The 26,214-nt window shown below is 46.5% G+C and overlaps 1 protein-coding gene across 1 annotated transcript in view; it reads right to left on the bottom strand.

The window, feature by feature from the left end:
* The window catches only part of LOC115458722 (sine oculis-binding protein homolog), a gene marked incomplete at its 3' end in the record, with an annotated part of 212,744 nt that overhangs the window by 106,111 nt on the left and 80,419 nt on the right, over window positions 1–26,214 (bottom strand). Inside the window, exon 4 of the mRNA XM_030188545.1 lies at window positions 13,682–13,833. Within this exon, the coding sequence (XP_030044405.1) occupies window positions 13,682–13,833 (152 nt within the window). The remainder of the gene's footprint in view (window positions 1–13,681; window positions 13,834–26,214) is intronic.

The following is a 26,214-nucleotide window of genomic DNA, read 5'->3' as shown; positions in this document are numbered from 1 at the left end:
AGAGATGGCCGGCTTCGTTTTTCAGCCATAATGGAAACCAGACCCGGCCATCTCAAACCCAGTGAAATCCAAGGCATTTGGTCGTGGGAGGAGCCAGCATTTGTAGTGCACTGGTCCCCCTGACATGCCAGGACACCAACCGGGCACCCTAGGGGGCACTGCAGTGGACTTCAACAATTGCTCCCAGGTGCATAGCTCCCTTACCTTGGGTGCTGAGCCCCCAAAATCCCCCCCAAAACCCACTCTCCACAACTCTACACCACTACCATAGCCCTAAGGGGTGAAGGGGGGCACCTACATGTGGGTACAGTGGGTTTTGGGGGTTTTAGAGGGCTCAACATTTATCACCACAAGTGTAACAGGTGGGGGGGGGATGGGCCTGGGTCCACCTGCCTGACGTGCACTGCACCCATTAAATACTGCTCCAGGGACCTGCATACTGCTGTCAGGGAGCTGGGTATGATATTTGTGGCTGGCATAGAGGCTGGCAAAAAAATGTTTTATTTTAATTTATTTTGTTTGGGAGGGGGTTGGTGACCACTGGGGAAGTAAGGAGAGGTGATCCCCGATTCCCTCCGGTGGTCATCTGGTCTATTGGGGCACTTTTTTGTGATTTGGTCCTAAAAATAAATGGACCAAGTGCAGCCGGCGAAATGCTCATCTGAGCTAGCCATCTTTTTTCCATTATGGGGTGAAGCCAGCCATCTCGTAACCACGCCCCCTCCCCGCCCCCGTCCCGCCTTCTGTACCCTGCCTTGAAGGTTGGCCGGCCCCGCAACGAAAAGCAGTTGGTGCTGGCCAAAATTGGCTTTCAATTATATCGATTTGGCCGGGATCAGGAGATCGCCGGCCATCTCCCGATTTGTGTCGGAAGATGGCCGGCGATTTCTTTCGAAAATAAGCTCAACAGTCACAACCTTGTGCTCCACCTCTTTCTCTAAAAGTTTAGCCACTGGGGTAAGTTTGAAACTGATCTCGTTTTCAAAGAGATTCACGGTCATCTTCAAACTACTAGGAGCACTCCCTGGAACAAGAGAACAGTTTCTTATCTGTTCCCTTCTCCACTACTGCCAACTCCAGACTTCGCGCCTTCTGTCTCGCTGCACCCTACGCCTGGAATAAACTTCCTGAGCCCCTACGTCTTGCCCCATCCTTGGCCACCTTTAAATCTAGACTGAAAACCCACCTCTTTGACATTGCTTTTGACTCGTAACCACTTGTAACCACTCGCCTCCACCTACCCCCTCCTCTCTTCCTTCCCGTTCACATTAATTGATTTGATTTGCTTACTTTATTTATTTTTTGTCTATTAGATTGTAAGCTCTTTGAGCAGGGACTGTCTTTCTTCTATGTTTGTACAGCGCTGCGTATGCCTTGTAGCGCTATAGAAATGCTAAATAGTAGTAGTAGTAGTAGTAGTTTATTATATCTACCGACCAATTCAACAAATGCTCCGATCAATCCTAATAGCATCAAGGTCAACTTCAACGAAGAAATCAACTCATGCACCCTATCTATCAAAACAGGTTGAAAGGTCTCAAAAAAAAACTCTTCCTGCTTTTCAGTTCCTTGCTTTTCATGAGTTTCAGGCAACCAAACTGCAGCAGCGGTCCAAGGAAGGACAAACGCAGCAAGAGTTTATCCAAATGTCAACTTTAATGGCGGTTACTGACTTTTGGAAATGGACCAGAGCTTTTTCTATGCAGATGCTGTTGGCTGCATTCTTTTACTTTTGACATTGGACCTCATTTTTCTTTGAAACACAGGTATTGCAATATATGCTTTGAAACCGTGAATGTATTGTGGAAACCTTATGTTACCCCTGACGAAGGTTTTTCCAAAACTTGGCCAGGTTGGGTCCTGTCAGTGCCGTAGCGAGGGTGGCTGACACCTGGGGCGGGTCGCTGCTGCACCCCCCCCCCCCCGGGTGTAGGGCGGTGCCCCCCCCCCCTCGGCACGCACCCCCCCCCCCCCCAGAGCGCATTCTTAACTGAGTCGGAAGCGAAGGGCGAGCGGGAGGGCAGATCCGCCCCCGAGTCGACGTCGCTGGGAGCTGCATCGGCTCCGTTGATTCCTTGCTCTCTCTGCCCCGGAACAGGAAGTAACCTGTTCCGGGGCAGAGGGAGCAAGGAACCAATGGAGCCGACACCCCCCCTCAGCGGCGTGCACCCGGGGCAGACCGCCCCACCGCCCCCCCCCTTCCTACGCCACTGGGTCCTGTTTCCATTAAAGCTGACACTTGGACAAACTCTTGCTGTTTGTCCTTCCTTGGGTCACTGCTGCTGTTTGGTTGTCTGTTCTGCTTCTGCGATAGACTGTCTCCTGTTTGTTTCTGTTTCATGAGTTTCAGTCAATGATTTCAGCCTATATTTTGTTTTTTGTCTGTCCTGAAGGGATTCACCAGTAACCACCCCCCCCCCCCCCCTTTTTACTTTGAACAGTCATTCAGACTGGGCATTGCCTTTCTTAGAGAATTTACTGCTAGAAGATTGAAATAGAAAAGATACCCACTGAGGAGGGGCCTTGATTGCAAGTCTTTCTTCATCCAATACAGCCCCCAGCTGGCCCTACCACTGAGCAATAACAGTTTCAATTCCTACTGACATGCAAATGAGGCCCCATAATGAGACTCTGCATATGTTCCTGCATCCTCCACAGGTCGCCACTGGTGTCTGCCCTTGCCTACATCAAAACCCAGGGCTCTGCCCAAACACTGTGTACAATTTTGGAGACCGCACCTTGAAAAAGATATAAACAGGAAGGAGTTGGTCTAGAGGGCAGCTATTAAAATGGTCAGTGGTCTTTGTCATAAGGCATTTGGGGCCAGATTTAAAGACCTCAATGGCCGCAGCCATGTTCCGTGGCTCATTCTGGGGCTCCGGGCTGCTTTTCTGCATGGCAGGCCACCTGCGCTGCTGCCTCCAGCACTTTGGGGCACCACGCCAGATGTGCGAGCCGCTTCCTCCCTGTTTCTCCATCATCAGGTCCCCTAGGCATGCATGCTAGCTGTGGGCCTGAACTTAAATGGTCAGTGGTGGGAAGATCACCTGACTGCTTATTGATGACATCATGAGTCGGTGCCCATATAATGAACCTTGAGATGCTTCTGCTCTGTCTTTGCAACTGGTCTCCTTTGCCTGCCCTTGTTTGAGTTGCCTGCCTGCCCTTGTTCCAGTCTGTCTCTCCAGCCTGCCTGCCCTTGTTCCAGGTGTGTCTCCAGCCTGCCTGCCTTTGTCCCTGCTCCCATCCTCAGATTGACTTCTTGGCTCTGACCCCGGCTTGTCTCCTAAATTCCTCTGGACCACTGCCTGCCCTCTGCTTGCCTGACCAAGCCTTGATCGCAGCCTGCCCTGACCTCCGGGATTGTTTGGACTCCCTTGAGCCTCTTCAGTATCATTGTTGGTATCCAGACCAGCTCGTCTGCTGGTAGCCTCTGTTTGATCCTGGGGAACTAGGTTCGATTTCCACTGCAGCTCCTTGTGACTCAGGACAAGTCACTTAACCCTCCATTGCTACAGGTACAAATAAGTACCTGTATATACTATGTAAACCGCTTTGAATGTAGTTGCAAAAACCACAGAAAGGCAGTATATCAAGTCCCATTTCCCTTTCCCTTACAGTACTCCCTACACTCCTGGTGAACCTCTAGACTTGGCCAACCCTGATCCTATCCTGAGCGTGACTCATGTGCCACCAGTCAGGGCCTGCCTAGCCTCTGGGTTAGTAAGCCGTAAACTCAACTGTAGCCCAAGGGTTCACCCTTCCTGGCCCATGACACTATAGTTTGGAAGCAAGGTAGGAGAGGGGAGATATGATAGAGACATTTAAATACCTATGTGGCATAATGCACAGGAGGCGAATCTCTTTCCATTGAAAGGAAGCTCTGGAACGAGGGGGCATAGGATGAAGGTGAAAGGAGATAGACTCAGAAGTAACCTGAGGAAATACTTCTTCATTGAAAGGGTGGTGAATTTGTGGAACGGCCTCCTGGTGGAGATGAAACCCGTATCGGAATTCAAGCAAGCTTGGGACAAGTAAGTAGGATCTCTAAGGGAGAGGAAGGGCTAGTAGATGGCATGGATGGGCAGACTGGATAAGCCATACGGTCTTTATTTACCATAATTTTTCTCTGTTTCTATTAGGAATATTCTGGGAAGGCAAGGGTGCACCACGAGCAGATGGATTTCGATATAGAAATGCACAGATGTCCTATTAATAGACCCCTGCAGTGAACCAGTTCTGCTCACCTGCAATTCCAGTGGTTGACGAGCTCTAAATACCTTTTGTCTCATTTTACAGAATCTCTTCCTGAGGAACACGTTAAGAGACCAATCAGCAGTCTACTGACTTCCTCCTAAAATGGTGCCTTGTTCTGCACAGTTCAATTCTGCAGGTGTCTGGGATTTCAAAAAGCAGCAGACGGCGGCAGCCCATCTTTTCCTGGCTTAGTGGGGGAGGATCATTAAATAGCACTTGGGCAATGCCAGGCTGCATAATTAGAGCTGAAACTCAAAGGGGAGGGGGGAAGGGAAGAAATAACCTTTTCAGCTCAGCAGCTTCAAGTTCAATTCACAGAGGAAGATTTTGCATCAGAAGCGTGGGATACCCATCGCATGCTGCAGTGAACGTGTAGCAAAGGGTTCGTCCTTCCAACACTCTGGTCCATTGTTCGGTGCCATTACTAGGGCTGATCAGCAAACACTTCTTTAGGAATCGCACGTGTGGATACGTCATTATATAAGAGGGTAGATGATCAAATTGGACACATTTTGGCAACTCGCCCACCAGGAACATATTCCGTGCAGGGTTTGCTGTGCTAATCACATGCCAAAATGCTCTGTCACTGCAGTTGCGGACAGAGGATCCTGGGTTCCTGCTTGAAGAACAGGTGTGGGTCAAAGTGTAGGTGGTCTATGCAGAGAATCTGAGCCAATAGGATGTGGGAAAGAGTATTTGCAGGGAAGAATAAAGCTTTTAGTTAAGTGAGGAGCCCTGTCCTCCTCCCCCAGAGGGGTCCAGCCTGGAGATGAATGGTGGACAGCTATAGGTGGGAAACCCCCACCAGGGGGCCCATCAGAGCCTTAGCTCCCTGACCTAGGGACTAGGAGCTGATGCAGAAAGCCACACAACTGACCGGCACACCCATGTGTATGTGGGGTGGGGGCATCGCTAGACACTAGAGACACTTGTTTGGCAATCTGGGGTGGGTAGTGTCAATAGACCCCAGAGATATTTGGGAGGAATCAGGGTGCCAACATTTTTTGAGGGGGGGGGAGGGGGAATTAGGGAGATCAGGGTGCCAAAATTTGGAGGGAGAAGGGGGAAGTCAGCAGTTATCTCAAGGGATGGTGGGGGATTGGGGTGCCAAACATTTGGAGGGAAATTAGGGGGTTGGGCCAGGTAACTCTCCTACACCATCTCAGACCTGGTGTATAAAACTCTCATATCGGGCTCACCTTAAAATCAGCTGTGTATGTTCCTTGCATCGGGCAGAAGAGCTACTAATCTAGTTACCATATGCTATACACCGATGTCTACCATAGAAGCTAACTCCTGCACTGAGCTGTTTCTACATTGCTCAAATGGTAATATGCACACATACCTCTCCTTAACAGTGCCCTTCTGCCCGCAGTAGCTTTCCGCATCGACCCCTAAGGGAGAAAGAGGAGGAGAAGTACAGCACAGAGGCAACCAGTGTGGTAATCAGCTGTCCCCGGAGCCTTAAGGAGCAGGGCCAAGTGTTTCCAAGAGTTCAGTCTGATCTACAACTGTCCCTCCGAGGCACAGAAGGACCTAAGGCAGAAGAAGCAATATGGATCACCTTAAAAAGAGATGATAGAACCTCTGTCCACATGGGTGTTGTCTACAGACCTCCGACACAATCGGAGGAGCTAGATAAAGATCTCATCACAGATATTCAAAAGTTGGGAAAGAAGAGAGAGGTGCTGTTGCTGGGAGATTTCAATCTGCCAGATGTAGATTGGAAGGTTCCATTTGCGGAATCGGAAAGAAGTAGAGAGATCGTGGATGCTTTTCAAAGTGCTCTGCTCAGACAAATGATGATGGAACCCACGAGGGAGGGAGGGACGCTGGATCTGGTGCTCACAAATGGGGATAGTGTGTCAAATGTCCGAGTGAGTGCCCACCTGGGCAGTAGTGACCATCAAACAGTTTGGTTTGATATAACATCTGGATTGGAGGGCGGCCACTCTAAACTCAAAGTCCTGGATTTCAAGCATGCTGACTTTAGTAAAATGGGGGAATACCTGAGGAAGGAGCTAATGGGCTGGGAGGACATACGAGAAGTGGAAGGACAGTGGTCACCTTTATGTAAGGAGAGTAAATAAAAGCAAGAGAAAAAGGAAACCAATATAGTTCTCCAAGCAAGTGGCTGAGAAAATAAAGGCTAAAAAGTTGGCGTTCATGAAATACAGAAAAACTCAAGAAGAGGAACACGGAGAGCAATACTGGATGAAACTGAAAGAAGCCAAGAGAGAGATATGTCTTGCGAAGGTGCAAGCGGAAGAATAAATGGCTAGAAATGTAAGAAGGGGCAACAAAAATTTCTTCAGGTATATTAGTGAAAGAAGGAAGAGTAAAAAGGGGAATTGTAAGACTGAAAGATGCTGCGAACTGCTATGTAGATAATGATGAAGAAAAAGCTAATTTGCTAAACAGATACTTTTGTTCTGTTTTCACAGAAGAAATTCTGGAGAAGGACCACGATTGACTGGCAAAAGTACATATGAGAATGGAGCGGATATAGCACTGTTCACGGAAGCGAGTGTGTATAAACAACTTGAAAATCTAAAGGTGGACAAAGCCATGGGACCGGACGGGATCCACCCCACGATATTGAGGGAGCTCAGAGAGGTTCTGGCAGGTCCCCTTAAAGATGTTTAATAAATCCTTCGAGAGGGGAGAGATTCCATGGGATTGGAAAAGAGTGGATGTGGTCCCTCTTCACAAAAGTGGTGATAGGGAAGAAGCTGGAAACTACAGGCCGGTAAGCCTCACTTCGGTTATTGGAAAAGTAATGGAAGCGATGCTGAAGGAAAGGATAGTGAATTTCCTGGAAGCCAATAAGTTGCAAGATCCGAGACAACATGGTTTTACCAAAGGTAAATCGTGCCAAACGAATCTCATTGAATTCTTTGATTGGGTGAACGGAGAATTGAATCATGGACGTGCTATGGACGTAATCTACTTAGATTTCAGCAAAGCTTTTGACATGGTTCCCCACAGGAGGCTCTTGAATAAACTTGACAGGCTGAAGATAGGATCCGATGTGGTGAACTGGATTAGGAACTGGTTGACGGACAGACGCCAGAGGGGGGTGGTTAATGGAATTCACTCGGATGAGGGAAAGGTGAGTAGTGGAGTGCCTCAGGGATCAGTGCTGGGGCCGATTCTGTTCAATATATTTGTGAGTGACATTGCCGAAGGGTTAGAAGGCAAAGTTTGCCTTTTTGCGGATGATACCAAGATTTGTAACAGAGTGGACACCCCGGAGGGAGTGGAAAACATGAAAAAGGATCTGCAGAAGCTAGAAGAATGGTCTAAGGTTTGGCAATTAAAATTCAATGCAAAGAAATGCAAAGTGATGCACTTAGGGAGTAGAAATCCACGGGAGACGTATGTGTTAGGCGGTGAAAGTCTGGTATGTACAGACGGGGAGAGGGATCTGAAGGCGACGAAACAGTGTGACAAGGCGGTGGCCGTAGCCAGAAGACTGCTAGGCTGTATAGAGAGAGGTGTGACCAGTAGAAGAAAGGAGGTGTTGATGCCCCTGTACAAGTCGTTAGTGAGGCCCCACCTGGAATATTGTGTTCAGTTTTGGAGGCCGTATCTTGCTAAGGATGTAAAATGAATTGAAGCGGTGTAAAGAAAAGCTACAAAAACGGTATGGGATATGCGCTACAAGATGTATGAGGAGAGACTTGATGACCTGAACATACCCTGAAGGAAAGGAGAAACAGGGGTGATATGATACAGACGTACAAATATTTGAAAGGTATTAATCTGCAAACGAACCTTTTCCGGAGATGGGAAGGCGATAGAACTAGAGGGCATGAAATGAGATTGAAGGGGGGCAGACTCAAGAAAAATGTCAGGAAGTATTTTTTCACGGAGAGAGTGGTGGATACTTGGAATGCCCTCCCGCGGGAGGTGGTGGAGAGGAAAACAGTAACAGAATTCAAAAATGTGTGGCATAAACATAAAGGAATCCTGTTCAGAAGAAAGGGATCCTCAGAAGCTTAGCTGAGATTGGGTGGCAGCACCGGTGGTGGGAGGCGGGGCCATTGGTTGGGAGGCGGGGCTAGTGCTGGGCAGACTTCTACGGTCTGTGCCCTGAAAATGGCAGATACAAGTCAAGGTCAGGTATACACATAAAGTAGCACATATGAGTTTATCTTGATGGGCAGACTGGAAGGACCGTGCAGGTCTTTTTCTGCCAAAACCTACTATGAAACGATGTAAACAAAAAACACTGGGATAATCTGCACAGAGTGACAGTTACAACTCTAAACAGAAAACACTGGGATACCCTGCACGGAGTAACAGTTACAACACCAAACAGAAAACAGTTGCATATCCTGAATGGAGTGACAGTTATAACCCTAAACAAAAAACAATGGGATAACCTTCATGGAGTGAAATTTGCAACCCTAAACAGAAAACACTGGGATACCCTGCACGGAGTGACAGTTACAGCCCTAAACAGAAAACAATGGCATAATCTGCACGGAGTGACAGTTACAACCCTAAACACAAAATACTGGGATACCCTGCACGGAGTGACAGTTACAGCCCTAAACAGAAAACACTGGAATACCCTGCACGGAGTGACAGTTACAACCCTAAACAGAACACACTGGAAGATCCTTCACGGAGTGACAGTTACAACCCTAAACAGAAAACACTGGTAGATCCTGCACGGAGTGACAGTTACAACCCTAAACAGAAAACACTGGGAGACCCTGCATGGAGTGACAGTTACAACCCTAAACAGAAAACACTGGGATACCCTGCACGGATTGACAGTTACAACCCTAAACAGAAAACACTGGAAGATCCTGCACGGAGTGACAGTTACAACCCTAAACAGAAAACACTGGGATACCCTGCACGGATTGACAGTTACAACCCTAAATAGAAAACACTGAGATACCCTGCATGGAGTGACAGTTACAACCCTAAACAGAAAACACTGGGAGATCCTGCACAGAGTGACAGTTACAACCCTAAACAGAAAACACTGGAAGACCCTGCACGGAGTGACAGTTACAACCCTAAACAGAAAACAGTGGGATACCCTGCACGGATTGACAGTTACAACCCTAAACAGAAAACACTGGGATATCCTGCACGGAGTGACAGTTACAACCCTAAACAGAAAACACTGGAATACCTTGTACAGAGTGACAGTTACAACCCTAAACAGAAAATACTGGGATACCCTGCACGGAGTGACAGTTACAGCCCTAAACAGAAAACGCTGGAATACCCTGCACGGAGTGACAGTTACAACCCTAAACAGAAAACACTGGGATATCCTGCACGGAGTGACAGTTACAGCCCTAAACAGAAAACGCTGGAATACCCTGCACGGAGTGACAGTTACAACCCTAAACAGAAAACATTGGCATAATCTGCACGGAGTGACAGTTACAACCCTAAACACAAAATACTGGGATACCCTGCACGGAGTGACAGTTACAGCCCTAAACAGAAAACGCTGGAATACCCTGCACGGAGTGACAGTTACAACCCTAAACAGAAAACACTGGAAGATCCTGCACGGAGTGACAGTTACAACCCTAAACAGAAAACACTGAGACACCCTGCACGGATTGACAGTTACAACCCTAAATAGAAAACACTGGGATACCCTGCATGGAGTGACAGTTACAACCCTAAACAGAAAACACTGGGAGATCCTGCACAGAGTGACAGTTACAACCCTAAACAGAAAACACTGGAAGACCCTGCACGGAGTGACAGTTACAACCCTAAACAGAAAACACTGGAATACCTTGTACAGAGTGACAGTTACAACCCTAAACAGAAAATACTGGTAGATCCTGCACGGAGTGACAGTTACAGCCCTAAACAGAAAACGCTGGAATACCCTGCACGGAGTGACAGTTACAACCCTAAACAGAAAATACTGGGATACCCTGCACGGAGTGACAGTTACAGCCCTAAACAGAAAACGCTGGAATACCCTGCACGGAGTGACAGTTACAACCCTAAACAGAAAACATTGGCATAATCTGCACGGAGTGACAGTTACAACCCTAAACACAAAATACTGGGATACCCTGCACGGAGTGACAGTTACAGCCCTAAACAGAAAACGCTGGAATACCCTGCACGGAGTGACAGTTACAACCCTAAACAGAAAACACTGGAAGATCCTGCACGGAGTGACAGTTACAACCCTAAACAGAAAACACTGGGAGATCCTGCACAGAGTGACAGTTACAACCCTAAACAGAAAACACTGGAAGACCCTGCACGGAGTGACAGTTACAACCCTAAACAGAAAACACTGGAATACCTTGTACAGAGTGACAGTTACAACCCTAAACAGAAAATACTGGTAGATCCTGCACGGAGTGACAGTTACAGCCCTAAACAGAAAACGCTGGAATACCCTGCACGGAGTGACAGTTACAACCCTAAACAGAAAATACTGGGATACCCTGCACGGAGTGACAGTTACAGCCCTAAACAGAAAACGCTGGAATACCCTGCACGGAGTGACAGTTACAACCCTAAACAGAAAACATTGGCATAATCTGCACGGAGTGACAGTTACAACCCTAAACACAAAATACTGGGATACCCTGCACGGAGTGACAGTTACAGCCCTAAACAGAAAACGCTGGAATACCCTGCACGGAGTGACAGTTACAACCCTAAACAGAAAACACTGGCATAATCTGCACGGAGTGACAGTTACAACCCTAAACAGAAAACACTGGGATACCCTGCACGGATTGACAGTTACAACCCTAAACAGAAAACACTGGAAGATCCTGCACGGAGTGACAGTTACAACCCTAAACAGAAAACACTGAGACACCCTGCACGGATTGACAGTTACAACCCTAAACAGAAAACACTGGAATACCTTGTACAGAGTGACAGTTACAGCCCTAAATAGAAAACACTGGGATATCCTGAATGGAACACTGGTTACAAGCATTTGCTGAAGCAGTATGATTGCATTGGTCATCCAAGGAAGCAGTGGGTAGCCCTCACTGTGACAGAGTTTGGGCGTTCTTGAGACAAATATCAGAAGGTTGAGAAGCTGATGGAAGATATCAGCGGGGGGGGGGGGGGGGGGGGGTGGCAGGCAGTGTTGGATTGAACTGGGAACTTAACTACCTATCAAAAGATAAACGAATTTCAAACTGGAAGGTACATTATGATCTTTATCTGCCCTCATTTGCTGGGTAACTGCAGCCTTTCTTGAAATGTCATTTCTTCTTTTTTTTCTGCACATTACATACGTCCTGAACACCGGAACAAATCGTGAACAGCAAATCTCAGCACAGCCGTAGTTATATGAATACATCTAACGCCAAGTAATTAACACCATCTCTCTTTCTGAAACATCTCGTTACCCTTCCAAAAGCCCTCACATTTTACGGACTGCCTTTAGCTTCTTTTTGCCCCACCTTTTAAATCCATCTTTAATCCCAGCAAAGACATCTTGGGAGGAAAGAAGGCAAAAGGGCAGGGAGAATGATCCCATGTCTAGAACCCAAGTGGGCTACTGATTATCTTCCTAAAGAGAAAGGTGCTTAAGAACAGCAGAATGATCCCCAGTCTAGAACCCAGATAGGCTACCGATTATCTTCCTAAAGAGAAAGGGGCTGGAGAAGAACAGCAGAATGATCCCCAGTCTAGAACCCAATTAGGTTACTGGTTATCTTCCTAAAGAGAAAGGAACTTGAGAACAGCAGAATGATCCCCAGTCTAGAACCCAGTTAGGCTACTGATTATCTTCCTATGGAGAAAGGGTCTGGAGAACAGCAGAACGAGCCCCAGTCTAGAACCCAGCTAGGCTACTGATTATCTTCCTATGGAGAAAGGGTCTGGAGAACAGCAGAACGAGCCCCAGTCTAGAACCCAGCTAGGCTACTGATTATCTTCCTAAAGAGAAAGGGCTTGAGACAGATGAAGGTGCAGGACTGAGAGGTAGATTATTTCAGATGAACAGAAGACATGTTTCTGCATAGGGCCAGTGTAACGCAGAGCTGTCATTCTGCTTTTGTTAGTGTCCACACAGGTGGATCTGATGCTCTGCTAACACACAGCGGAAAATAAAATTCAGAACTTTTCAGAAGTAGTTGTCCCTTTCAGGAAGTTTTCAAAATGGCAGACAAGAGGCTGCCTAAAAACATACATGTATCCTGTAAGCGTGTCAGCATAGGTCACTGAAAGCAATATCTGACTTTTCCTAACAAAGCATGACCTGCTAGACCTGCCCCGTGCATTCATGTAGTGGGGGGGGGGGGGGGGGGGGGGGTCCAGCGTAGAGGTCGGCTGAATTTCAGTTTTGACTTTGGCACCAAACCCAGCCAGAAATTCAGACTTGGCCATAAATTCTGGTACATTTTCATTTGAAACCAAAACTACCCCCCCCCCCCCCCCCGACCAAGAGCACCAACCACTCTCTGCACGCTTGACCAAAATCGCTGCCCTCCCACCACCTGTAGGCCCTCCCCAGGACTACCTTAGAAGCCCTAGTGGTCTAGTGGCCTAATCAAGGGAGGAGCGATCCCAAGTAGTGGGGAGGCAGCAGCTTTCTGTTGGGGGGGGGGGGCTGAGGGGCCCACTTTCTGTCAGGGAGGCCACACCACCCTGGTTTCGATGTCAGTTTCCACTGAAAGTGCAGGCGTATTTCAGCCACAGTTTGGTTTCAGCTGAAAACTAAAAACCCGGTTTCAGTCACCCTCTAATCCAACATCTGCATTTCAACCATCCTTCCCTGCAAACCTGTCTTCAGGGATACGGGTCAGAGGAGGTTACAAGAACCACAAACAGCCAGGCTCTCTGTAGCTCCATTTAGGGTAGCAAGCCAAACCACCACAAGGGTGGAGGTACACAAATTCCTACGAAAAGTAGAATCTGAGGAAAGGGGGAGTAGGCTCTTGAACAACACTAGTAGGCGACGTAGATTAGGAACAATCTCTTTATTTAAATATACACTCGACTCCATTTAGGGTAGTCATGGGAGGAGAGGATTACTGGGACGGGAGCAAATTTCAAAGGATCACTCCAGCTCCTTTCGTTGAAAGACAGATAAATACGGAGCCCATCATGGCTGATCTTACAAATCTCTCTTTTTTATGACGTCGCTACCGAATGAACGGTACGTCGTATCTTTTTCAGTTACGCTTAGGAATTATATATTTGAAGGACAGAGTGACAGCACACCTCATATACACCAACATAATTCATCCAACCTCACAGGACAGACACCGAGCTAGGTAAGATGTTAGCAAAAGGTAATAGCCCCAAAAAGGTGATAAGAATGGAGAAAGAGTGAGGGGAAGGGGCAGAAAGACATAAAGCAAAGCCTACGAAAAAAAAAATAATTCTCAAGTTAAAATCAGACCAGGGTACTTCCTTCCGCCATAGCTGCTAAGCCCCATCCACTTACCTTGTTTCTCTTGAAATAAGCCCTTCGGCAGGCCGCAAAGCACTTTTCACTGCAAAAGCTCTTGACCTCGCTGCCCATGCTCAACGAATAGCGCTTGATCCCCAGCTTCTGGCACCAGGCACACACGATTTGAACATTTGACATGTCGTCCTCTATAAGGGAAACAGAAGGAAAAGAATAATGCTCGTATCAGAAACATTGACATCACCCTCTCTCCGCCTACCCCACGCCCTGTCCCACGAGTCAGTGGTACGCAGTGATGCCAAGGGTGGCTCATTCTAAAGCTGGAGATTTACCAACGCTACGCTGGAGATTGAAGGCCAATGAGTGAGGTTCTTCTCGCGGGGCTCAGCTATGTCTAAAACCAGCTCTGGCAGATGTACGTTCCAAAAACTTACACATTCTAATCAATAAATAGAAAATAAAATTCCTTTTTCAACTTTTGTCATCCGGTCATTTAATTTTCCTCATCATGTTGATCCCAGTCTCTGTTCTCTGCTTTCCTCTGTCTTCTCTTAACTCTCTTGCCAAGGTCTCTTGGTCCGTTCGGCATTTCTTCTCTCTCCATGACCACTATCCATCTTCCCTCTGTCCCTGCTCCTATCCTCCCACCATGTTAAGTATCCCTCTTCTCTGTGTCTTGCCATAGCCAGTATCACCCTTCTATGTCCCAATCCACCCTCATGTGTCATCATCCCTTTGTGTCCCTATTCCGCCCCCCCCCCCCCACCACCACCTGTCTGGCATCATCCCTCTGTGTCTCTATCCTTCCTCGTGTCCAGCATCTCTTCCTCTCTCCTCCCTTCCTCCCCAGGAATTCAGCAAAAGTTCCTCTCTTGTGGTACAGCATCTCTTACTCCTAGGGTTACCATATGTCCGGATTTACTCGAACATGTCCTCTTTTTAAGGGTATGTCTGGGCAACTGGGCGGGTTTTGCCAATCTGCCCGCCCGCCAGCCTGCCCGTTTGTCCAGAAATCCGGACAAATGGGCAGATTGCTAGCCTCCCCTCCCCTTACTTACTAGTACCCTGGTGGTCTAGTGACCTCTTCCGCCTTTGGGGCAGGAAAGAGCCCCCTCTTTCCTGCCCGGAGCGCTGCCCTGCATGCATCCTTCCTGTTGGTGATCCTTTGCGCCGATTCAAAATGGCTGCAGAGAGTGAAGTGACCTCATGAGACTTCAACTCTCGGCGGCCATTTTGAATTGGCGCCGAGATCACCAACAGGAAGGATGCATGCAGGGCAGCACTCCAGGCAGGAAAGAGGGGGCTCTTTCCTGCCCCAAAGAGGTCACTAGACCACCAGGGCAGTAGTAAGGTAAGGGAAGGGGGGGTGCCAGGGAGGGGGGGCGACGGGGTATGTGACAGGGGGAGGGGAAAATGGGACAGGGGTGGTGCGAGGGTGTGAAAGGGGCGGGGCGGGTGTGACAGGGGGGCAGGGCATGTGTCCTCCTTTTTGGGGGACAAAATATGGTAACCCTACTCACTCCCTTCCTTCCTTCCTCCTCCTTCCCTCCCGGTTCGGCAGTTGTCACTCAATCGCTCCATCCCGCACCCCGGTGTCCTTTAAGCTTGCCTTCCATTCTGGCCAGCTGCAGCATTGAAAGCAGGCTGTCTGTGGGCGGTCTGCAGGGCCTTCCCTCTGCAGTCTCACCTCCTCCAGAAACAGGAAGTAGAATTAGAGGAGGTGGGACCGGCAGAGAGAAGGCTCCGTGGACCGCCCACAGACAGCTTACTTTCAGTGCTGCAGCCAGCCAGGATGGAACACAAGTTTAAAGGACACCGGGGTGCAGAAGAGAGGAGCAGCTTACCCAAACATGCCAAGTCACACGCATTCAACGTATGACACACGCATTTGACCCTCTTCTCCAGCTCACACACTAAAGCACCTTTTTCTCCAGTATTTACTTCTCTCCTTTCCTCTCCTGCCCACCCCCAATTCGGCATCTCTCTCTCGCTTCCCTCCCAGTTTGGCAGTTGCCAGTCACCCCTAGTCCTGGTATTACTGGAAAGAGTAAACAAACGATTCACGTCTACCCGTTCCACTCCACTCATTATTTTATAGACCTCTATCATATCTCCCCTCAGCAGGGCCGGTCCTAGGGTCTCTGGCGCCCCCCAGCAGACTATGAGTTGGTGCCCCCCCCAATCTCCTTTCTCTCTTCTCCCACCCTGCCCCTGTCCAGCGATTCTCCTTCGCCCCATCCCACGTCATACCGCGCCGCCCTTGGTGCTTTAAATCTTTAATTTACCTCCATTCCAGCAGCCGCGTCATTTGAAAGCCCTGCCCTGTCTCTAGCCTTCCTTCCCTTCGTGAGTTCGTTCCCTCAGAGTCCCGCCCTCGAGGAAATGACATCAGAAGGCGGGACTGCGGAACGAACTAACGAAGGGAGGGAAGGCTAGAGACAGGGCAGGGCTTTCAAATGACGCGGCTGCTGGAACTGAGGTAAATTAAAGATTTAAAGCACCAAGGGCGGCGCGGTATGGCGGCGCCCTTGAAGGCAGGCGCCCCCCTGCGGTGCTTACCCCGCTTACCGGGTTTGACCGGCCCTGCCCCTCAACTGCCTTTTCTCCAAGCTGAAGAGCCCTAGTTGCTTTAGCCTTTCCTCATAGGGAAGTCATCCCATCCCCTTTATCATTGTTGTCGCCCTTCTCTGTACCTTTTCTAATTCCACTATATCTTTTTTGAGATACAGTGACCAGAACTGCACACAGTATTCAAGGTGCAGTCGCACCATGGAGCGATACAAAGGCATTATAACATCCTTATTTTTGTTTTCCATTCCTTTCCTAATACCTAACATTTATTTGCTTTCTTCACCGCCGCTACACACTGAGCAGACGATTTCAACGGATCGTCAACAACGACACCTAGATCCATTTCTTGGTCCGTGACTCCTATTGTGGAACCTTGCATCACTTAGCTATAGTTCATAGTAACATAGTAACATAGTAGATGACGGCAGAAAAAGACCTGCATGGTCCATCCAGTCTGCCCAAGACAAACTGATATGTATATACCTTACCTTGAATTTGTACCTGTCCTTTTCAGGGTACAGACCTGCCCAGCAGTATTTCCCGCCTCCCAACCACCAGTCCCGCCTCCCATCACCAGCTCTGGTACAGACCGTACAAGTCTGCCCTCCCCTATCCTCGCCTCCCAACCACCACCCCCTCTTCCCCCCACCTGCTCCGCCACCCAATTTCAGCTAAGCTTCTGAGGATCCATTCCTTCTGCACAGGATTCCTCTATGCATATCCCACGCATGTTTGAACTCCGTTACCGTTTTCATCTCCACCACCTCCCGCGGGAGGGCATTCCAAGCGTCCACCACCCTCTCCGTGAAAAAATGCTTCCTGACATCTTTCCTGAGTCTGCCCCCCTTCAATCTCATTTCATGTCCTCTTGTTCTACCACCTTCTCTTTCTCACATGCATCACTTTGCACTTGCTCACATTAAACGTCATCTGCCATTTAGATGCCCAGTCTCCCAATCTCATAAGGTCCTCTTGCAAATTTTTCACAATCTTATGATTTAACAACTTTGAATAACTTTGTGTCATCAGCAAATTTAATTATCTCACTAGTTACTCCCATCTCTAGATCATTTATAAATATGTTAAAAAGCAGCGGTCCCAGCACAGACCCCTGCGGGACCCCACTATCAACCCTTGGGCCAGTAACATATGTAAAACATCATTGATATGTCACCAACCCCTGAAGTTTATATGGGCTGTCACATTTGTGTATTACTGTGGAATGTGTCGTGTTCCATCTGTGGCGTGCGCTAAAAAAATGCCAAAGTAAGATCTAACACTCAAAGACAAAATTGGCTTGCTAGAAAAAAATGCCAAACACCAGTCAGCTCCAACTGGCAGAGATTACAGGCGTGCCAAAATCCACAACAGCACGCGTTATACAACAAGACAAACTGATAAATGAGTAAACTTTAACTGACAGGGAACAGGGCGTTTCCCAAAAACGGAAGCATGACGGTATGAATCCCAATGTAGAAGACGCCCTGAATCAAGGAACAGGAACAGTAGAAGGAGGTGTTGATGCCCCTCTGCAAGTCATTGGTGAGGCCCCACTTGGAGTATTGTGTTCAGTTTTGGAGGCCGTATCTTGCTAAAGATGTAAAAAGACTGGAAGCGGTGCAAAGAAAAGCTACAAAAATAGTATGGGATTTGCGTTGTAAACCGTATGAGGAGAGACTTGCCGACTTAAACATGTATACCTTGGAGAAAAGGAGAAAAGGAGAAACGGGTGACATGATACAGACATTCAAATATTTGAAAGGTATTAATCCGCAAATGAACCTTTTCCGGAGACGAGAAGGTGGTAGAAGTAGAGGACACGAATTGAGGTTGAAAGGGGGCAGACTCAGGAGTAATGTCAGGAAGTATTTTTTCACGTAAAGAGTGGTAGATATGTGGAATGCCCTCCCGCAGGAGGTGGTGAAGATTAATACAGTAATGGAGTGGAGAGTGGCCTAGTGGTTAGGGTGGTGGACTTTGGTCCTGGGGAACTAAGCAACTGAGTTCGATTCCCACTTCAGGCACAGGCAGCTCCTTGTGACTCTGGGCAAGTCACTTAACCCTCCATTGCCCCATGTAAGCTGCATTGAGCCTGCCATGAGTGGGAAAGTGCGGGATACAAATGTAACAAAAATAAAATAAAATAATGGAATTCAAACGTGCGTGGGATAAACACAAAGGAATCCTGTTTAGAAGGAATGGATCCACGGAATCTTAGCGGATACTGGGTGGCAACACCAGTAATTGGAGAGTAAAACCAGTGTTGGCGGACTTGTACAGTCTGCGCCCTGATCGTGACTGAATAGATAGGGATGGGCTAGAGTTTACATTTTAAGGGGCTTCAACGTTAGCTTCAGAACTTTTAGTACAGGAACAGTGCAGGGCAGACTTTTACGGTCTGTGCCCTGAGAAAGGCAAGGACAAATCAAACTGGGGTATACATATAAAGTATCACATACCATATAAAAAGAGTTTATCTTGTTGGGCAGACTGGATGGACTGTTCAGGTCTTTATCTACCATAATTTACTATGTTGGGTGTTCGTGTGAGTGAACCAATATGAAAAAAACAAGTCAGATGAGTTAGCTAGAAAACTCGATCACAACGATTTTAAAGCAACAGATGACTGGTTGTCATGATGGAAATGTAGGTTTGGGATAAAGTTTAAGAGGTCACATGGTGAGGACAGTGCTGACGCTATGTGCGCTGAACAATGGAAAGCCACATAACTTCCACGATTACTTTGTAACTTTTGTGTGGATGACATCTACAACGTCAACGAAACATGGCAATCCTACCATACCACAACTAATGGATCCCTGACCTATAAACACACAACACTGTTGGGCTCAAAGAAAGCTATGGATCGTGTAATAAGAGTTATGCTGTTCCATAATGTCGGAAACCGATAAACGTAAGCTACTGGTTATAGGAAAAAGTGCAAAGCCGCAGCATTTTAAAGAGATCAATATGGAAAGTTTACCTGTTCTGTATCATGCTAATAAAAATGCATGGATGACACTGGAAATTTTTAAGATCTTGTTAATGAGTTGGGACATTGAGTGGAGGAGTGGCCTAGTGGTTAGAGCACTGGTCTTGCAATCCAGAGTTGGCCGGTTCAAATCCCACTGCTGCTCCTTGTGATCTTGGGCAACTCACTTAACCCTCCATTGCCTCAGGTGGTACAAACTTAGATTGTGAGCCCTCCTTGGACAGAGAAATATCCAGTGTACCTGAATGTAACTCACCTTGAGCTACTACTGAAAAAGGTGTGAGCAAAATCTAAATAAATAAATTACAGAGGAGGGCTAGGAGGATTAAGCAGCGCACCCACTTGAAAAACATCCAGGTGGAATTTCTGTGTCCCAACATCACATCTCTGGTGCAACCAATGGACCTGGGAATCATAAAAAATCTGAAGACCTTATTCCGTGCCAAACTGATAACTTATATCCTTGAAGCTATAGAAGAAAATCTGCTGACAACATCATCAACAGCAAATCAACAGCAAAAGAAGTCCATGCAAAGATCGATCTTTCACAAGCAGTGCAGTTTGTTGCTGATAGCTGGCGAAATGTTAGCAGCACAACCGTTCAGCATTGCTTTGCTCACCGCGGGATTAAACACCTTGGAACGGACATACTACTACTACTACTATTTAGCATTTCTATAGCGCTACAAAGCGTACGTAGCGCTGCACAAACATAGAAGAAAGACAGTCCCTGCTCAAAGAGCTTACATACAGGATAAGGCTGAAAATGAAAATGCTATGAATAATGAAAATTATGTTATGGAAGCTCATCGTGTACAAAACTATGAAGACTTTTCTTCCATTGACAACAATCTTCAAGGCTACAATGAAAAGGAGGGGTGTGAGGATGAAGTCGTTGAGTAAATTTCAGCCCAACATATGGTGACTTCAGAAAATCAGGAAAACAAAGAGGGTGACACGACTGAGTGTGAACAAGTGGCAAACCAGGATGCAGGAGATTTATTTCTGGAATAAAACTTTTTTTTTCATGTAGGAAGGCAATGCGGGCAGGTCCGGTTACTGCTCGATATAGAGTCCAGCTGCAGTCAATGAAGACAGCTCATCAAGGTGCGCTCGATCGATACCTCCAACATTAACGCTGTTTTGAATGAGAAACATTTCTTTTAATTTATGCAAATTTAAATATTTTCTTTTCCTTTATTTCAACTTTTGTGTTACCAAACAAATGTAACATTTGAAATTAAACTGTACTGGGTTTTTTTTCTTCCACTTTCCTGTTTAGACAATAAATAATTGTTTTGATTTTTATCTGACTCTCTTTTTAATGGTAAGCTGTCAACTTTCGGGCAGCCGCTTAATTGGGACAATGTACTATAGTCCTAATGATGTGTTCCAATTAACCCAATTAACCCTCTGCTCAGTGTGCTGCAGCGGCCAAGAAAGCAAATAGAATGTTAGGTTTTATTAGGAAAGGAATGGAAAACAAAAATGAGGACGTTATAATGCCTCTGTATACTTATATGTTTGTTCCATATGAACCTTATCCTACCATAACATCACTGTGTAACTGTTTATACCAGAATTGGCGAACGCCCTTAAGGTACTCTGTAAGCCACAATGAGCCTGCAAATAGGTGGGAAAATGTGGGATACAAATGGTACAAATAAATACATAAATATTGTGTTCAATTCTCGTCGCTGCATCTCAAAAAAGATATAGTGGAATTAGAAAAGGTACAGAGAAGGGCGATGAAAATGATAAAGGGGATGGGACGACTTCCCTATGAGGAAAGGCTGAAGTGTTTAGGGCTCTTCAGCTTGGATAAAAGACGGCTGAGGGGAGATATGATAGAGGTCTATAAAATAATGAGTGGAGTGGCCTAGTGGTTAGGGTGGTGGACTTTGGTCCTGAGGAACTGAGTTTGATTCCCACTTCAGGCACAGGCAGCTCCTTGTGACTCTGGGCAAGGCACTTAACCCTCCATTGCCCCATGTAAGCTGCATTGAGCCTGCCATGAGTGGGAAAGCTCGGGGTACAAATGTAACAAAAAAAGCGGGTGGACATGAATCGTTTGTTTACTCGTTCCAAAAATACTAGGGCTAGGGGGCATGCGATGAAGCTACAAAGTAGTAAATTTAATACGAATCGGAGAAATTTTTTCTTCACTCAACATGTAAATAAACTCTGGAATTCGTTGCCAGAGAATGTGGTAAAGGCGGTTAGCTTAGCAGGGTTTAAGAAAGGTCTGGACGGATTCCTAAAGGAAAAGTCCATAGACCATTATTAAATTGACTTGGGGAAAATCCACTGCTTATTTCTGGGATAAGCAGCATAAAATGTATTGAACTTTTTCGGGATCTTGCCAGGTATTTGTGACCTGGATTGGCCACTGTTGGAAACAGGATGCTGGGCTTGATGGACTTTTGGTCTGTCCCAGTGTGGAAATACTTATACACTTATGGAATCCACTGTATGTCTGCTCCTGAGCACATATAAGTGGCCACGGCTTCAATTTAGCCACAATTTCTGCCACCTTATATTCTTCACAAAGTAGGCATCTTTTCAACCTGAAGGTCCAGTATATTAAAGTTTGTTGGCACAGCACAAACACAACATAAGCCTGGCCGAAGGGCAAACATTTCTGTAGTATCCTCTCCACGTATGAAAAGGAAAGGGCTCAAATCATTCATAGTACTTAAGCATCAAAATAGATAGTCAAGCTCATTTATAGGTACACAGGGAGTTGAGATGGCCAAGGAGAAGGGTATTAGAAGCATAATCAGTTAACACTGTCAGCTGATCACACAAGCTCTAATGAGTTTTGCTTTAAAGATTGGAACATCTTTTATGTTTGGTCTTTTTCTGGCTTTTGGATTCTGTGTGCATATATCCAGCCTTCAAACACTGTGGATTATCTGGACCCTTACGCAGGCATGTTGCTGAAACGCAGCTGTGTTGGGTCTTCAGACACATTCCGCCGAGAGGTTGTGACCAATAAAGCTTGTTAAACATGGTTGATGGTCTCCTGAGTGGACATCTTCTTGTGCCCTCCTCCTTGGCCGTCTCCACTCTCTATGTGCCTTATATATTGCTGTGGAGGTTTCCTCTTCCTTTTAGTCAAGCGAATCAGACTGAAGATCAAACATGTCTTTCCTACTTGCGAGGCAAGAATACAGTGATGGGGCATTCGTACCACATTCTAATTTCAACAAAATCATAGTGGCTGTCCTAAGAGAACGTATTTTCAACATGTTCAGATGCAACATGAATGCAAATGGATACAAAAATACACAAAGACTCTGAATCATGGCCTCCTATTTGCTTCTCAACATGAGGCTTCTAACGTGGTACTATATGAATTGTTCAGCAATTCCATAAGAGAGTTGGCCAAAAATGAAGGCAAAACGGTTATAAGTACAGAAGATCTCCAGTAGCTTAGCAGCAATCTACCTATTTCAGTTGCCCCTTAATTTGTATGTGGTTGCATTTATTTATTTATTTATTTATAACAACATAAGAGGAGACATACTGAGTCAGAGCAATGGTCCATCTAGCCCAGTATCCTGCTTCCAACAGTGGACAAGCCAGGTCTGGCAGAAACTCAAATCATGGAAACATTCCATGCTACAAATCCCAGAGCAAGTAGTTGCTTCCCCATGTCTGTCTCAGTAGCAGACTATGGACTTTTCCTCCAGGAACTTGTCCAAACCTTTTTTAAACCCAGATACGCTAACCGCTGTTACCACATCCTCTGGCAAAGAGTTCCAGAGCTTAACTATTCGTTGAGTGAAAAAATAATTCCTCCTATTTGTTTTAAAAGTATTTCCATGTAACTTCCTTGAGTGTCCCCTAGTCTTTGTACTTTTGAAACGAGTATTTATTTTATTTATTTATTTATTTATTTGTTACATTTGTATCCCACATTTTCCCACCTATTTGTAGGCTCAATGTGGCTTACATAGTCCTGGGGAGGCATTACAGACTCCGGTGTAAACAAATACAAAGCGATGTTGTGGTAGGTAAAGTTCATGTGGCCCAGCCACACTAGGGAATCGTAGAACGGAAGAGTTGTGTTATGTCCATTACGTTCTTTAGTTTTGTTGTGTTGCAGAGATCAGGCATTTATGTTGGATTCGTAGGGTATGCCTTTTTAAACGGGTTAGTTTTTAGTAAAAAAAAAAATCAATCTATTTTACACATTTATAAACTGTTTAAATCAAAGTGGTTTACAATAAAAACAAACAAAATAAAATCACTATCAGGCTTATTTTCGAAAGAGAAGGACGCCCATCTTTCAACACAAATCGCAAGATGGGCGTCCTTCTCACAGTCGCCCAAACCGGCATAATCGAGAGCCGATTTTAGGCATCCTCAACTGCTTTCCATTGCAGGGACGACCAAAGTTCATGGGGGCGTGTCGAAGGCGTAGCTAAGGCGGGACTGGGGCGTGTCTAACACATGAGCGTCCTCGACCGATAATGGAAAAAAGAAGGGCGTCCCTGACGAACACTTGGACGACTTTACCTGATCCTTTTTTTCTTATGACCAAGCCACAAAAATGTGCCCAGATGACCACCGGAGGGAATTGGGGATGACCTCCCCTTACTCCCCCCCCAGTGGTCACTAACCCCCTCCCACCCTCAAAAAAAATTTTTTTAAGTATTTTTTCCAGCCTCTATGCCAGCCTCAAATGTCATACCCAGCTCCCTGACAGCAGTATGCAGGTCCCTGGAGCAGTTTTAGTGGGTGCAGTGCACTTCAGGCAGGCGGACCCAGGCCCATCCACCCCTACCTGTTACACTTGTGGTGGTAAATGTGAGCCCTTCAAAACCCACCACAAACCCACTGTACCCACATCTAGGTGCCCCCCTTCACCCCTTAGGGCTAGGGTAGTGGCGTACAGTTGTGGGGAGTGGGTTTGTGGGTTGGGGGGCTCAGCACACAAGGTAAGGGAGCTATGCACCTGGGACCAATTTCTGAAGTCCACTGCAGTGCCCCCTAGGGTGCCCGGTTGGTGTCTTGGCATGTCAGGGGGACCAGTGCACTATGAATGCTGGCTCCTCCCATGACCAAATGGCTTGGATTTTGTCGTTTCTGAGATGGGCGTCCTCGGTTTCTATTATCGCCGAAAATTGGGGACGACCATCTCTAAGGACAACCATCTCTAAGGTCGACCTAAATTTCACGATTTGGGCATCCCCGACCGCATTATCGAAACGAAAGATGGACGGCCATCTTGTTTCGATAGTACAGGTTTCCCCGCCCCTTCACCGGGACGTCCTGCGAGGACGTCCCTTTCGATTATGCCCCTCCATGTTTCTCTAGTGCTATTTGGTTGCAGTAGAACACGCAGTATAACAAATTGTAATATGCTAATTCATTTTTTTTCCCCACAAAGGGGTGGGGGGAGTTATCAAGCTGTGTTAGGGCTCTAAGTTGCATTATTTCCCCCTTAACACATGTTAAAGGGCACAAACATGACTTTAAGTGCTGTACCATAATTATAACTAAGTCACTGCAGGTTACAGAGTAACGAATGTAAAACATGCAAATGTATGTAAAGCAGCTCATTACTGTGCAAATTCTATAACACGACACGCAGTGGACACCACGAGTCACATTATAACTGGAAAACTATGTTGCATGTGGGAGGCTGTCAGGCTTCTAAAGTCCTACAACAATCTCATATAATGCCCACAGCAAAGGCGGTCTGGAAGTAGGTTTGCCGTCATCATCATTTTTCTGGACGAATTACGCCATTTCAAGCAATTTGCAATAACCCACAATTCCCACCGGGAACTCTACACCGTAGATTTAGCCAATGGCAGTAGAGAGGACTGGTGTACCTATATCAGGTTTTGACATCAGAGGGAAGAACCAGGCCATTCGTGGAGCTTCAGGCCCAGTTTACATTTGATCAAAGTGATAGATTCCACTACTGGCAATTGAGACATTATATAAACAGCTTGCCCTGGGAATGCCTCACAGAAGATTTTATTTTTATTTATTTTTTATTTTATTGCATTTGTAACCCACATTTTCCCACCTATTTGCGGGCTCAGTGTGGCTTACAATACGTTGTGAAAGTAGAAATACAATTGGTCATAATATGATTATGGGTGCGTTGTGAAGAGTTGTGTGAAGATAAGGTCAAAGTCAAAATATCATCTAAGAACAAAGCAATGGAATGTGACAATGGGGAAATGATAGGGCGATGGGACAATAACGAAAGGACTTTAGGGTGTAACAGTTTTGTCTGTGAGTGTGGTTTTGAGTGTGGTGACAGTATGGGGAAGAGAATTCAGAAGAGAGTGAATTGGTGCTTTTCTATAGTGTGTGTGAATTCATGTGTTTTGGTCCTTGCAGTAGATGTTCTCAAAGAGATGAGTCTTCAATAGTTTGCGGAAGTCGGTTAGTTCGTAGGTCGTCTTCAGGCTGCGTGGTAGTGTGTTCCAGAACTGCGTGCTCATATGGGAGAAGGTTGATGCATGCAGTGCTTTGTATTTTATGCCTTTGCACTTAGGGAAGTGGAGGTTGAGGAAGGTTCGGGATGATCTTTTGGCGTTTCTAGGTGGCAGGTCTATTAAGTCAGACATGTACGCAGGGGCTTTGCCGTGAATGATTTTGTGAACTAAGGTGCATACTTTAAAGGTGATACGTTCCTTGAGTGGGAGCCAGTGAAGTTTCTTGCGTAAGGGTTTTGCACTTTCGTATTTTGGTTTTCCGAAAATGAGTCTGGCTGCTGTGTTCTGGGCTGTTTGAAGTTTTCTCAGTATTTGTTCTTTGCATCCTGCGTATAGTGAGTTGCAGTAATCCAGATGACTGAGTACAAGTGATTGCACTAGGCTGCGGAAGACAGATGTGCAGGAGGAGATTTCCTCAGCCTTTTCATTAAGGGCACAGGGTAGAGTGTCATTGACAATGCATCATAGACATTTAAGAGACATGATAGAAGAAATAGACTATGTGACACTGGCCTAGGCATGGACGGAGGAACTGCTAATGA

This window comes from Microcaecilia unicolor, unplaced genomic scaffold (assembly GCF_901765095.1).
Source record: "Microcaecilia unicolor unplaced genomic scaffold, aMicUni1.1, whole genome shotgun sequence".
In the NCBI taxonomy this organism is placed as follows: Eukaryota; Metazoa; Chordata; class Amphibia; order Gymnophiona; family Siphonopidae; genus Microcaecilia; species Microcaecilia unicolor.
The sequence above is the reverse complement of the archived record's forward strand: the minus strand, read 5'-3'. Positions and strand labels throughout refer to the sequence as shown.